General features: G+C 39.6%; 1 protein-coding gene across 2 annotated transcripts in view; it reads left to right on the top strand.

Annotated features, from left to right (window-relative positions):
• unc5ca (unc-5 netrin receptor Ca) overlaps positions 1-14,530 on the top strand; it is a 230,232-nt gene that overhangs the window by 128,355 nt on the left and 87,347 nt on the right. For both annotated transcript variants that reach the window (XM_051950524.1, XM_051950525.1), the window contains exon 3: positions 12,191-12,334. In XM_051950524.1, coding sequence (XP_051806484.1) covers positions 12,191-12,334 — 144 coding nt within the window. The remainder of the gene's footprint in view (positions 1-12,190; positions 12,335-14,530) is intronic.

Raw genomic sequence — 14,530 nt, 5'->3', positions numbered from 1 at the left:
CATATTGTATTGCTGCCTCACTACAAAGGATTTCATGACAAAAACTAGTCATCATTAATGTAATTTGTACTAGTTATCCTTTCTTCATCAAAGTGTATAAAATGTAATTTTTCATGTAGGCAAATCTGAATAAATGGAAACATGTAATTATCTGTGTAAGTAAGCGGGTTAAACCAATTATCAAATGTTTAGTTACTTGTGCGGAAAGATGGGTCACATGTCAGACATGTGGACACAGCTGCCCCACTGTCAGTGCTGTACTGCGATGTTCACAGGACAGTTTAATAGGATCCACAATGATGTACTGGACAGCAGCCAAAGTTCCACACTTGTCACTTGACAGCACGTGGTATTACTCTGCTGGCTAGGTAATGATGAATCATGCTATTGCTTTGGCAGGAATACAAAGGTATACACAACCTGCTTTCTTAGACTTATCGTTGACATGAGCTGAGCGGCTGGGTCCCAACCCGCTTGATAATGAGTGTGGGTCCCCAGAGCAGATGATTACACACACAGGCTGAAAACAGTTCAAAACGCCTGATCTCGAGGACCTGCTGAATGAAATACAGAGGTCAACAGCAGCCCGGTGTTATTTCCCAAGGCAGCTGAACAGAATTGATACATGGGCCGTTTTTTTTTATATATTTTTAAGAAGATTTACCGTCGTAAACAGACATATTTGTCCTCAGGTGTCCTGGTTGCTCAGTGTATCTGCTACAGTCCCTAAACTCAAACAGAGATGGAAGCAATTGAGCAGTATAGCCTGATGCTTCCCCTGATTCAGCTGTCACACTCGAATAGTCAAGGCAGAGGAGAATAAATGCATGGAAAGCTGTACGATATAAATATGAAAGATGCGAAACAACAGGTACAAATATAGAAACACAGTTAGATGCACACAGCGGCAAAGATCATTTTAATAAAAGGGAAAATAAAGTTGTTGTTTCTTTTGGAGGATGGGTTTCATATCAGTTTCCATATAATACACTCCTAACCTGACTTGATTGCCGTCAGTGCTCCATAACTTGTTTTTTGATTTTCTGAAACATGTTTCTTTTCAGCGTTTTTACGTCTTTTACCTCTTTCATCTCTCTCGCTGCTTTTATTGAAAAAAATCTGATAGTCATGTATCTCCTAGGATGTTTTTTTTTGTCTCAGAAAGTGCAAACACCTGTGTATAATTGTACATTGCTGTCACCAGTTGTCTGTGAAAATGGTAAGAAGATGACAAGTAATCTGTTATGTTCATCCATGTGTTTTCCTCTCATTCTTGTCCTTTCCACCAGTCTCACTGTTTATTATTGACATCGAGTGCAGCTGCTTGTCGTTTATTAGTCTCCTGTCAGGCAGCTCGTTCATTTGCAAGCTGCTGGGTTCCAAACAGTGTGTTCTTGAGAGGGAATTCTGTTCAATTAACAACCCGTGGATTTGGGTTCTGATAATGTATAATGGCCAACACCATGAAGAACTGTATGTCAAGGATGTGAATCAGCCAGTCAGCCACAAAAAAAAGAAAAAACAACAACTTTTAAATCATTTTTGGGGGGTTTCTGTGGGTGTTTGGTACTCCCATTCACAAGTCTCAAACTTAATTTTACAACTTCATTTTAATATTATCTTTCTTTGCCTGTTGAAATAACCCTCAGGCCCGGGTACAACATGGATTTGGTTTTGTATTTTTTAAGCTGCTCAAGATGTGCTTTAATTCATGCTTAATTTATCTGGTACAGACCCATCATAATGTCACTTTAATAAAAAAATGATTGACTGCTTGCTCCTTTTACTGCTACGGGACATTTAATCTCTCAAGTACACCATAATCCATACAGATACACACATAAAAATATGATGAATAAATAAATACGCAGAAGGGATTATGCAATATCAAGAGCTGTTGAGGTCTGGAGATGACTGAAAGTGGAGCGTTTTTTTCAGGAAAATGGGTCTTTTGTAAATGTAATTTGTAACAAACAAAGCTTGGTGCAACAGTGATATTTTGATTAGTGTTTGCCTCTGAGCTAAACAATTACAATAGATATCCTATATCAGATGTCATAATAGCTAGACTTCCATCGTGCCTTTTTGCTTTTATCTAAAGTATTTATGTCACCTCTGATCTACAGTCAATGCATTTAAAAAGATGTTAAAGATATTTCATGACACATACTTTTAGTGACTGACATGGAAAGCTATAGATCGGTGCTTGGTGAATTCACTGTGTGTGTTTGTTGTTTATCTGTTTGTCTGTGTGAAAACCTGTACTCTGTAAACTGTTTTCCTCTCTTTGGTTCCTGCTGTTTCACAGACGCAGCCAGAAGCTATGACCCCCATACTGCTTTTATTACCTATCTTCTTGCTCCCTCTCTCCCCCTCTGTCCCATCCTCTCCCTTTCCTTTTTCTTTCTTTGCTCTTCCTTTCTCTCTGCTCCATGCTGTTTTGTGCTCTACTCTAATTTCCACCGACTGAAATCGGAGAGAGCAGAGGCAGATAAAACCTGAGCTTGAGAAAGCAGGGGAGAGAAGTAGGGGATGATGGAGGGATGCTGATGGAGGGTGCCTTTGAGAGGCCTAGAAAGGCCAACAGATATCAGGGAGTCACACAGAGGAGAAAGATGATATGAACCCTGCTGTTTTCTTTCTCTCCCCCCTTGTCCTCTTTGTGTTTTTCATATTTAAGCAGGAAGTCAACTCTTAAGTGCTGGATCACAGTGTTGTTTAGGAATCATAATGACAATTGTACAAATACAGTTGGAGCTTGAATGCTTCAGACAGCGTTGTGTATGATGTTGCACAGTGATGCATTTATAAGGTGAATGATGGGAATGCAGACGTTTCTTGTCATAAGGTGGAAATGCTGCAATAAACAAACAGACTAGAGCAATGACTTACTAGAAAGTGGCAAGGATGTTATTGAAAGAAGCAACGTGGAGGAAAGGTGAAGATTATGATGATGATGACACAAGCACTTTCTATGAAGGTTATGTAGTGCAGCACAGAAGACTTCATAATGCTTCACTAAGCCATTATAAAGCAGATATCATCAGCAAGCTATAATTGAAATAGTTTTTAAGGAACAAGGTTCCCTGAACCTTTTTCACAGTGCTCATGATGATATGACCAACAGGAAACACACAGATAGAGGTAACAATAGTGGCACAATTTTATTTAATGTTCTCTGTCTCTTTGAATCGCTCACCACAGAAGATTAGATCAAGAAACAAGTGATCATTAATGTTACTTGTCCCACTTACATTTTTCTCAAGCAAAATCAAATAAGATGAAGAGACAATTACTTTTTTTTCAGATAGGCAAATTTAATGAAAGAAAACTCCTAATTAATCATTTAAATAAAATATTCTGCAGCGATGTTCACACAAGATTTTGCTCCCAGATAATTTGTATAAAGCATATGACACCTTGTTTCTCTGATTAGGAGTTTTGTCAGTCTTTGACAAAGCTCATTAGCGTTGTCTTATCCAGAGAATAGTGACTGTTTGTATCATGGCCTATTAAACAGAGCTAATGTAAGCAGCAGACATTACTTGTATGCACAGAATCCAAGGACATTAACTGACATTCATTGACGAATTACATTGCATTGATTAAACATACTATGTTTGCTCCCACAGTTTGGCACCAATGCTTTCCTTGTTTCTCAGGCTCCTTTTCACCTCGTGCTTGCATAAATTCCACTAGGTGAAATCCGGTCTGGTACTCTTGAATTTTTAATAGAAAGTGACACTCCTAGGAAGGTGTTGTGTACATTTTGTTGTCTGTGTAATGAATGCAAAGCATAGATATATGTGAGCTTCATGACAGCTCAATAAATTACTTTGCGCACTCTCACATGGAGCCTCATCTGGTGGAGCTGGAAAGCCAGGTGAAGGTCACAGGCAAGGATCTGGGGCGAACGAGTGGGAAAGGGGCAGTGGGACGGCCTAGAGGTCACTGAGGTCAGCTTCCAACTGGATAGAAGAGGTTTGATTCCCTAAGCAGCTCCTCCGCCTGTCACAGTATCCTTGACAAACAGTTAACTCGAACCACTGCTGGGTTTTAAACACAGAGAGCCCCTTCCTCTAACTCAGTCAAACAGGCGAAGAAAGAAACCTTTAAAGTAGTGCAACTGATTAAAAAAACACTACCTTCCTTCGGACAGGTACTTTAGTACAGTATCATTATTAGTGGCGGCATTTGCTAAAACATGTTTACCATATCTCCGTCTGAATTAATGTGACTGAAGGTGTGAACCGGCATAATTTGTCTAGATTGCATATCTTATTGTGAAGGGCATTTCTCCAGTGTTTGCTCAAGCAGTGTGCGCACTACCTCAGTATATCTCCATTAGCCTTGAAGTCTGCTAATGACATATTGTGTACTAGGTTACTTACTTTGTCTCCATTAGCCAAAGTGTGAATGGTTATTAGTCTGCTAGCAATGACCTGTGACTCCACATCCACACATGCAAGCGCACACACATGCATTATTGGCATACACTGTATTGGCTTGGGTGATTTGTGACCTCTTTCCCTCCTTTGCTGCCATCTCGCTTGTATTGATTTCTTCTCGTCTTTGTCTTTCCCTCTTTCTCTTCCTCCTAATGTTTCTCTTCTGTCTTTTTCGCCCTCTTTCTGGCTTCACTCCAATTTTTTTAGCTCTTTTTTTCCTCCTAACATGTCTTTTGCTCTCTTTTTCTGTCTCTATCGATTTCTCTCTGAGATTGTTTGATTTCAATTATTAACAAGCATCAAGATTAATAAAAGATTCATAAAAGTTAGCCTCTGTGACTCCCTATACTCATGACATCTGTGTATTTGTTAGACACACACACACACACACACACACACACACACACACACACACACACACACACACACACACACACACACACACACACACACCCACACACCTGTTTTTTGCCTGATGGTGTGTGTTTGCACATGTTTCTGTTGTGGTAATGCTTTATTGTCACTGAGATTGTCAGTGCCTCTCAAAATGCGGATCTGTTAGCATGCTTATTTAAATGTTTGTTAGCCTGATAGTGTTTGTTTTTGTGCAGAATTGTTGGTTGCAGTTCCCTGTAGACTTGTGTCCTGGAACGTCCTGGTTCATTGCCTCTTTAGAGCGACTGAAGGACTCAAATGTGTGCGCTCAGTGACATTCATGTGTATACGTGCAAGCACATACACGCTGTGGGACTCAGATGATCAGTCACCATCAGAGTGGAAGCCACTCAGAGAAGGTACACGTGCACACACATGTACGTGAACATGCACTTAAGTCTGCTGTATGCATTTTGAGCGTTCGATTGGTCACAGCCCAATGATTCTGTTCTGTCTTTTTTTTTTTTCTTTTTTTGTCTGCAAGTCCGCTCAAAAATGACACCAACCACCCATGGTGTCATTGCTTAAGCCTCATGTGCAATTTTTTTCTTCTTTGTGACTGTGACCATCACCTGCCCTCATGGCAGATTAACCTATCATGTTTATTTCAAGCTGTTTCCTGCATTATGCCATTGAGGGCTGTGCACACCCAAGTGAAACATAAAACAAACACAGGACAGACAGAAAGGTGAGGCACAGTGTTCTAAGTCAATACACTTGATAATTTTTCCTTCTAAAGAACTCCTGTTTTGTCTTTTTGCACAGTGCCTCTCCTCCTGTTGCCATCTCACTTTATAAATTCTGCTATTGCCTTTTTGTCACCCTCTTTTAAGCTACGTTCTTATGGTATTAATAGAATCATTTATTTAGAGTGCACTCAGATATTGTAATGTATTACGTCCTCGGATCTTGAGCGCAGCTGCGAAATGCATTTCTTAATGTTTGACCCAAATGATTTAGCTGTTGAACTGAGTGACTTTGTTATTTCCATATTCATAACAGCCATATTGGGTTTGCATACTGTAATCTGTTTTGCACAGTAGCTTGCATACAGGGCAGCTTGTCTTAATAGTAGGTATGAGCCACAGGTATTACCTCATTTGATGTTTTGATAATGATCATGGTGGAAAGTGTATTTTCTAGTATTTCTATAATTAGATCAGGGCCTCTGTTCACATGCTCTGAGTATCACTTTGAACCACTTCAAATTCATTGCACAGACCTAGATTTTCTTTAGTAGAACTAATTTGCCATGGATCTGGGCAAATTAAGACTCCAAACCAACAGACATGGCTGACTGAGTAACCACAACTGTGTCCAACCACTCAGTTCCTTTCTATCCAGCAGAAAACGTTTCAAGGCTTAAAAATATAGCATAAAAATGCAAAAAACTGAAGACTATAAATGCCTACAATTCACACAATTTGCCAACATTTAGTGAGTCTTTTTTCACTTATGTTGTGCTGACATAGTACAAGTTTTACTCAGATGCTAAAATAGGACTTATAAATAGGACTCTGATCTTCATCTGTAGGCAAAATATAGTTGACTGTTAGCTTGTTTTTACCCATCAGCATTAGCATCAGATTTTCTTTGGCATTCATTCTCAAGCAGATTTTAAAAGTAGTGAATATTGTAAGGTTTCAGCGGACATTGTGAAAGATTTGTGTGGAAGCTACTGTACAATATCAGTCCGTGTAGGAACATTGTGTTTTTATTTGTAGCGCCTCCACAGGGAGGTCATCGTGCCGGGTCACTTACTGATCTACACCCCTGGACCTGGTCAGTATTCAGTGAGCTTCTCCCACAAACACCTCAGCTGAGCAGGTGTTTGGAAAAGCAGCTACCCCATCATCTTGTTTGTAATTTACTTATATACATAAGAGAAAACGAATATGTTGATGCAAAAGTTTCAGCAAAAATGGAACATTATGCACCTACAGCGGTAGTATTTGTTACAAAGCTCTTGGTCTTATTGTGTCTACCCTGTAGATGTATCAGTCCTGACCTCATGTCTTTGTCTTTTGTCAGATTCTCTCCCTCTGTGGCACTGATGAAATAATAATAGCCAGTGTTGACTTTTCCTGCATCCCCTGCTTCTTTTCCCTAAAGAACTGTCTGTTTGACCTGTCACTGATCACATTTAAACACCACAAAGCTGTTAAGTGCTTTCCCCCCAGTTCCCTTATCTCTTTCATTTTCTGAACAATTTAGCCTCAAAACGCCCACTCTTATGTTTTCAAGTTTGCCCCTGACTCGGTGACTTTCTTCTGATTGTATTTGTCTCCAGCCTTTTCGTTCCATCTCTGCTTCTTTTGATTCAAAGAAATTAAGATGTTACAATTTGTCTGAGCCATTATTGTTTTTGTCTGTTTTCTCTATGTACTTCTGTCAAATCTCAGTGGGACACAGAGAGACGGAGGAAGATGGGCAAAAAATGAAACAGAAAGAGACAGAAAATGGACAGTCTGAGTGGGTTTAACAGCAAACAGGGAAATAGGGAGATGGCAGGAAGCACATTTTTTGACACCTGATTGATGGCATACTGTAGGCACCAGCAGGGCCGGATTGGGAGTCAAATTCGGCCCGGGACTTTTTGGACCACACCAGCCCACCTGTACTCACATACAGTATGCTGCTGAAGTGGAATTACTGCAAAGTCTTGAGTGTCGTTCAGGTCCTGTCGTCAGGGCAATTAGTTCTCATGTTAAATTAAGCATTTCTCAGTTGTTGTTTTTTTGGTTGGTTTTGTCGTACTGGTGTAAATACCATTATAAAAAACACACTTTTCTGCTTTCTTTACCACTTGTGTATAAATAAAGGAGGACATTATCATAATTTGTTCGTTTTCCAAAACATTACTCTGGAATTTTTAACTGGAAAAACTCCTGTCTCTAAGGCTCTGATGACACATTTCATTTATTTCAGCCCTGAGAAATACGGCTATAGCCATTGTGACGAAAAAATCTGTTTGAACAGACTTGTTCAAAGTGGTATGCTGTGGTGTTAATGCGAAGTTCAGTGTGATAATCGGGGTCTAATTTCTGCAATTTTAGTCATGGACTCCTATAGAGTGTGATTACAGTTTACCAAATACCTTATCGAGTTTCATGGGTGCTAGCAGTAGAGTTATCGCAAGCAGCATGAGGTAGTAAGGAAGGTAGCATGAGGTAGGAGTTTGGATGAATGTGTGAAATATTTGATAATTAATATCCAGACTTTTCTGTTACAAATATCTTTATCTGTCTTGTTTTCTCAGCTTCTTCCTTCACATTTATGAAACAGTACAACAGCAGCTGCACAGTGTACACACGGTAGAGATGAGCATTGTTTCTATATCTTTGACCTGCATTTGTCAAATAAAAAATTCCAATCCAGACAAATCAAATTCACCCACTTTTGTACTTTTTCTCCCCAGCTGACGAGTAAACTTTGCTAAAAGAACTGACACTCTGGACTAAAGGAAATATGTGGGGCTTTATGTGCAGTTTTGTGAATGATAAACATGTTTGTGACAGCACCTGCTTGTCTTGATACTTGTCTTCTTTTTTTCATTTCCTTCTTTCCCCTCACCTCCCTCAGCTGACAGCGGTGGTTCTGTTGGTATGAAGTTCTGTCATGCTACAGATACCAAAAATCCGATGCTTTTCTCCTCATATCGGATGAATGTGAATGTTTAGAGTACTGTATTGAAACAAAATGAGAGACTGAGTGATCTGGGACTGTTAAAGCCTCAGGTAATTCAGTCGCTTTTTGCCCAGCAACTCTTTATTTGTGAGTTTTGCTTTAGCGAATGATAGAAATGACTGGGGCTGTTTAAGTTTCAGCACAGCATAACTCCAGACCCAGTGACATATGTCTTTATGCTCTTTATGGCAGTTCCCACTTTTTTGGCATGTTTTCTGTATTGACGTGACACTGAAGGAAAACAAGGGAATCTATTTTCACGCAGGTTGTAGAGAGGTATGAATCTGTGATCTGTGCCACGTTTGTCATGTCAAAACGTTGGTATAGTTGTCTTTTCCACTATGAATTTTCATACTTACTTTTTATCCCCCAGCTGACATTGTACAATGAAACATCATTGTGTTAAATCCAACATCAACTTACAGTCATTCATGTCAGTCAGTCAGTCAGTCAGTCAGTCAGTCAATAACTGGTTGTTTCCCAAAATTTCAGTGATGGGGGCTGGTAGAGTCTCTTCTTCCTGTGCATATATGTCTGATTTTCAGATGAGGTGGGAACTGCCATATTTATATGCATTGTTTCAAATCAAGACAGCAATTCAAAATCAGTTAATCTTATGCTAACGTGGCAGGTGTTCAACTGCTGTATCTTATGTTGCTTTAGCCTCACTGAGAAATCAATCATATTTCATCCATTGCAGTTTTATCCACAGAGCTCAGCTCTTCAACATACTCCGTGTTTCTCTCTGAATATGTTCTCTTCTTGTTTTGTTTTTCCTGTTCTATCTTTTTTCTCACATCCCCTGTAATGCTCTCTTCTGTATTTAATCCGCAGACTAAATTCTTTTCTTCTTCACCTGCAATACCTTGCAACACACCCCCTGGTTTACAGTGTACTCATCCCCTGACATCCATAACTCTTATGTAATAATCCAGGTGTTAGCTTCTTGCAGTCAGCCTTTTTCACCTTGAGAAAAACTAAATTGCCCAACCAATTAAAAGCCATTTGTCCATGACCACAGGGATAAACTGTAACTCTAAAGACTTCTTTGCAGAATTTTAGTTTATAATTGAGAGTAACTCAGAGTGGAGCACAAGTTGTTAAATGACTGCTTAAGTTGAGCCAATTCACATTCATTTTACATTAATATAGCTCTGGGAACATAGCATTCTTTGTTGTTTTTTTGGATAGTTGTGCTTCCAAACAAGCTTAAAGCTTAAATAACTCAGCTTTGACTGCCAGGTGAGGTGTAAAACCTGAGGTTGCCAAGGCTGTATTTCTAAGGTTTCGTCAGTCTTCTGCCTGGAGAAAGCATCTTCTTAACCAGTGTAAGTCAGCTGTAGCTTTTCAGTCAGAATATGTTAGGTGCAGCCACTGTACCACATGCTTTAGGAATATTCTCTTAACAATAAATTCAGCAGTGGAGTTTTTCAGTGATAGCTTTGAACAGAGTCTTTTCCCCCTTACTTTTACTTTTTATTTTTTCTAATTTCCCATCATCTATTTATGATCATGAAGACATCCAATTCATTTAGAGTTTTAACTTCTTCTGTGTTTTCTATAAATACTTAGTTTTCCTATATGCATGTCTCATTGCAAGGTGTATGTAGCTATTTGCTATTACTTGAACTGCTCCAGTGATTCAGTATTTTACTGTTAATAGTTTTTGATGTTAAGCTTAATAGGTGACATTCACAGTGACGCAAAAGCATTAAATGTGAATATGTCATTTGCTAGTCCTCATAGAAACGTACTCACTACCTTTCACTGAGTTGCCTTTCATATACCTTCTCATGACTAGCTGTCTGGCTCATTTGAGCCATTCACTTTAATTGCTTTTACTTTGCTCATTATTTTGGCAGCAGCATTCACTGGTGTCCACCTCCTCCCCATCCCTTTGCCCTTCTTGTCCTCACACTGTTTTTTTTCCTTGCTCATTGCAACTGCCTGCCCACTAGTTGTCTCAGCTTTGGTCCTGGTTTGCTTGCCGGTTATAATTGCCTCTTTAGTTGCTATTTTTTGTAGCCTCTGCCTCTCTTGCTGTGTTCCCCTGCTCTTTCATTTTAAGCAGTGAAGCCGTATCAATCTCTCTCATTTACTTGTTTGCTCAAGCACCAATATTCACACTACTTTTTGCTCCTTGCCCTTACAGTGTTCTTTCCCTCGCTGCCTATTACATATTGTTGTGCCTTCCACAAGCTTTTTTTTCTCCTTTGCTTCATTTTTTACTTTCCACTTTGCTCTCTGTGCCATCGGTGGCTCTGAAATTCTGTGTCATCTAAGGTCCCCTTTTACTTTCCACATCTTCCATCTTCACATTCCATCTTATCAATTTTTTCTCTAACTCAAAAGTCTCCCCATCTCTCAGCTCTCTTCCTTGAAAGCTCCTGTTGCCTTTCTTACTCTTTGCCCTCATGGGTTTCTCCTTAATTCTCTTGTCAGCCATTAATGTTTTAAGTCTGCCACAGTCCTTTTCACTGGATTTCACTTTTTGCCTTCCTCTCAGTCCCCTTTGCCTCTATGCTGGCTTGCTTACTATACCTGTCTCTCCAGTGGCAAGAACTTACTGAGAGTCTTCATAAGTAATAGGCCCAAGTCAGATTTGTGGAGCCTCATACAGATGCCTTCTTGGGTCTTTGTAACACTGCTGAACCTGAAATAAACTGCCAGGATCTTTTCTCATAGCATTTTGCCTGTCTGCTCCCCAGTCCCCACATACTTTTGCTTAAATCCATTTTTATCTCCTTTCCCCTTTCCTTTCTGTTTCACATTTTATTGCCCTCTCCCACCTCTATTCTGTCATCCTCTTCCCTCCTCTCACTGCGCCTCTGTCATGTCGCTCTCCATTACTTCTCCCAGTCTACCGTTTCTCTCATTTCCCTTTCCCCTTTCTTTCCAGTCTGTGAGCTTAACCTTTCTTTTTTTCTTTAATCAGTCCCTCCTTGATCCCCCATCCTATTTCTTTTTTCCTTCCATATTCCTTCCCTTTGTCGTACATTTCCTCAAATTTCTCAGCCTTTCTTTTCTCCTGCATTTGCACCTGTGTTCTACTTGTACCTTTCCCATGTCACAGATATTTTCATCCTGAGTTTATCCCCTCACTCCTCATTTCCTATTTTCCTCTGCAGTCCTCCTCTGCCTGCGCTTCCTTGTAGTCCTATCAGTAGGGTGCAGCTATTCAAACCTCACATTTATTCTTCACATGGGAGTTGCTTTCAAGCCACCAGCGAAAAGAGGGAATCTGAGGGTGGAGTGAGATAAATGGTAGAAGTGCAAAGGAGCAATCTCACAAAGTTTACATTAAATCCCGGATGAATCTGCTCCGTAAAATGACCTGGCTTTGTAAACAGCAGCAGATATTGAATGATTATCCTCTGCCTATATTTACTTGCTAAGATATTTACTGTGCACCACTTTGACTTTTGCTTCTTAAGCCGACATGAAAGTCGCATCACACGAATAGAAGCTTAAATAGACTTTTCGTGAGTATCAGTGGCTCACTAAAAAAAAAACGGAAATTTGCCACTCGCTTTGTATGAGAGCTTGTTTTCTTCTTGTTTGATGTTAAACCCCAATTGAGATCATAAATGATGCAATTTTGCTTTTCCTTTCTTCTGCAGGTCTCGTGGTAAGAGAAGCCAGTATAGAAATAACGCGACAGCAAGTCGAGGAGCTGTTTGGTCCTGAAGATTATTGGTGTCAGTGCGTGGCCTGGAGCTCCGCCGGGACCACCAAAAGCCGCAAGGCACATGTCCGCATTGCATGTGAGTACACTATTGTTAGGATGCATATAAGCTGTAAACATTAGAAGATACTACACATAAATATGTAGAAAATATGTGTGAGTTAATTGCTTATACTCACAAATTCTCACACAGGAAGGCAGGCAGTAACAATAATAATAATTAAAAATATGTTTCTATTTTCTTTTCCAAATAAAAGTAAAGTTTGCAAGAAAACACACACAGAACATACAGAAACGGTTATCATCTCCACTCTGCTGGGTCCAATTTCATGAGAAGAGCCTTGTGTGAAAGACAGTAGACTAAAGATGAGGAAAGCTGACAGAGAAAAATGATGATCTTATAGAATGCAAATAGAGGCTTCACCACTGTCCCAACCACTGGTGTGTGTGAATTATTATAACACTCAATCATAGGAAACACAAGCGCAGGGGAGTGCGTATACAGCACATATACACATTGACTCAATTGTACATGTGGTGCCCTAACACAAATGCAAACACAAATTGCAACTGACAGTCTGCTGAAAATACAAACCATTCCTAAATCAAGGAATTTAAAAAACATATCCGGAGATACTTAAAGGGTTATGTAATGTTCATTAGCTGATTAATTTTCTATATTATGCGCTAAAGCTTTTATTATTCAAGTGGCTGGTTAAAGTTTTAAGGATGTTAGCTGCAGTTGATGTGGTAACAGTTTTTTGTGGTTGAGTGCAGTTTAATGCTGCAGCAAACATTTTAGCGGACACTTCGCCAAGAGAAGAGCAACTGGAGTATCTGGTAACAGCACAGCCAATTACATACTGCTTTTATAAAGAATTCAGTCATTAATCTGCCTTGTTCCATCATTCCATGTGCAGCTGTAATTTGACTTTATGCTGCGTCAGAGTAGTTTTCCACGCAACAGCACGGCACAGCAGAAGGAGTTAGTTACCTCGCTGAGAAGTTGAAGATGCACAGTCTGTTCTCTTACTCCCTGCAATATTTAACTGACCTGCTAACAAAGAAGGTGAAAATAACTGTTGTCTTGTTTTATAGATGCAGTTTGAATAAACAATGACTGAAGGTACAGTGCAGTCATGAGGGGTACATTTTAACTAGATAAACTAAAGACTAAATTTGAAGTTGGTTCAACTTTTACAGTCATTTGCACTTAATGACACATGGTGGAGAACTTTTTCTGAGCAGAGACGTCGCTCTATGGCTTCAGTCTGTCATCAGAGGCTCTCTGTTATGGTCTGGTGAAGATTTTAATAAGACAACTGGGAGTATGACTGTAAGGTCACCAAAAGAACACAAGTCGGATGAAACCCAACCAGACTTGATACACGCTAGCGGACAGCGTTACCATTTAATGCTACATACACAGTTGTCATATGTGGAAATCATTTCAGGAGTGCAGATGAAAGAAAAACTTGAATCCTGCTGTAAATGATGGTGACTTGAAAACCCTGCCACAACAGAGAAGCAAAGGAATTGAGATGTTTTGTAGAAATCACCCAGAAAACCTTGTTTGTTCTTTTAACATAAGTCTCGTATAGCACAATGGATTGTTCTTCCAAAGCTTCTTTCACTGAGAATTCAACCCACAACGTTTGTTTTACCGAGCGTCGTTGCGCTGGTCAATTCAGGCATATAAGACAACCGGGACTTGTCTGAGTGCTCAGGTTATGGAAAGGTCAAGCAAAAAAGAAATGCCAATAGCAAAATCGACCCCACCCCTCAGTTCACCAGGCTTATGCTGACAGTTTGGCTCTGCTTGAGAGCACTCTCAAAAGGATAGCTGGGGACTTTGACAGAGTCCATGCGGCAGACATGAGATAAACTGCACACATCCTCATATGTAGTGCTTTAACAGACAGTATCACTCTAACAGACATGCACCTTGGAAGTCTTGTTTTCCCAGGTTGGTCTTATTTGTCGTGCAGATGGAAATCCATCATGCCGACCCATGTGTTTCACTCCTGGTTATATTATTTGGCTGTAAATACATCTCACATTTTCACTTTTGCAGTGCTTGGATATTCTGTTTTTTTTTTATTTTTTGTTTTTTTTTTACCCACTTACTATCTTATTAGGCTAACTTATGAGGCTAAGAAGCATTCATATGTTAGTTATATTCAAAATAAATATATAATTATTAAGAGAAACTCACATTTCAATATTCCATAAATTAATCTGTAACATAATGTACTGACATTCTATTTAAATTCTA

Source organism: Acanthochromis polyacanthus, chromosome 7 (assembly GCF_021347895.1).
Source record: "Acanthochromis polyacanthus isolate Apoly-LR-REF ecotype Palm Island chromosome 7, KAUST_Apoly_ChrSc, whole genome shotgun sequence".
In the NCBI taxonomy this organism is placed as follows: domain Eukaryota; kingdom Metazoa; phylum Chordata; class Actinopteri; family Pomacentridae; genus Acanthochromis; species Acanthochromis polyacanthus.
Note: the sequence above shows the minus strand (reverse complement) of the source record. Positions and strands in the feature narration are given on the sequence as shown.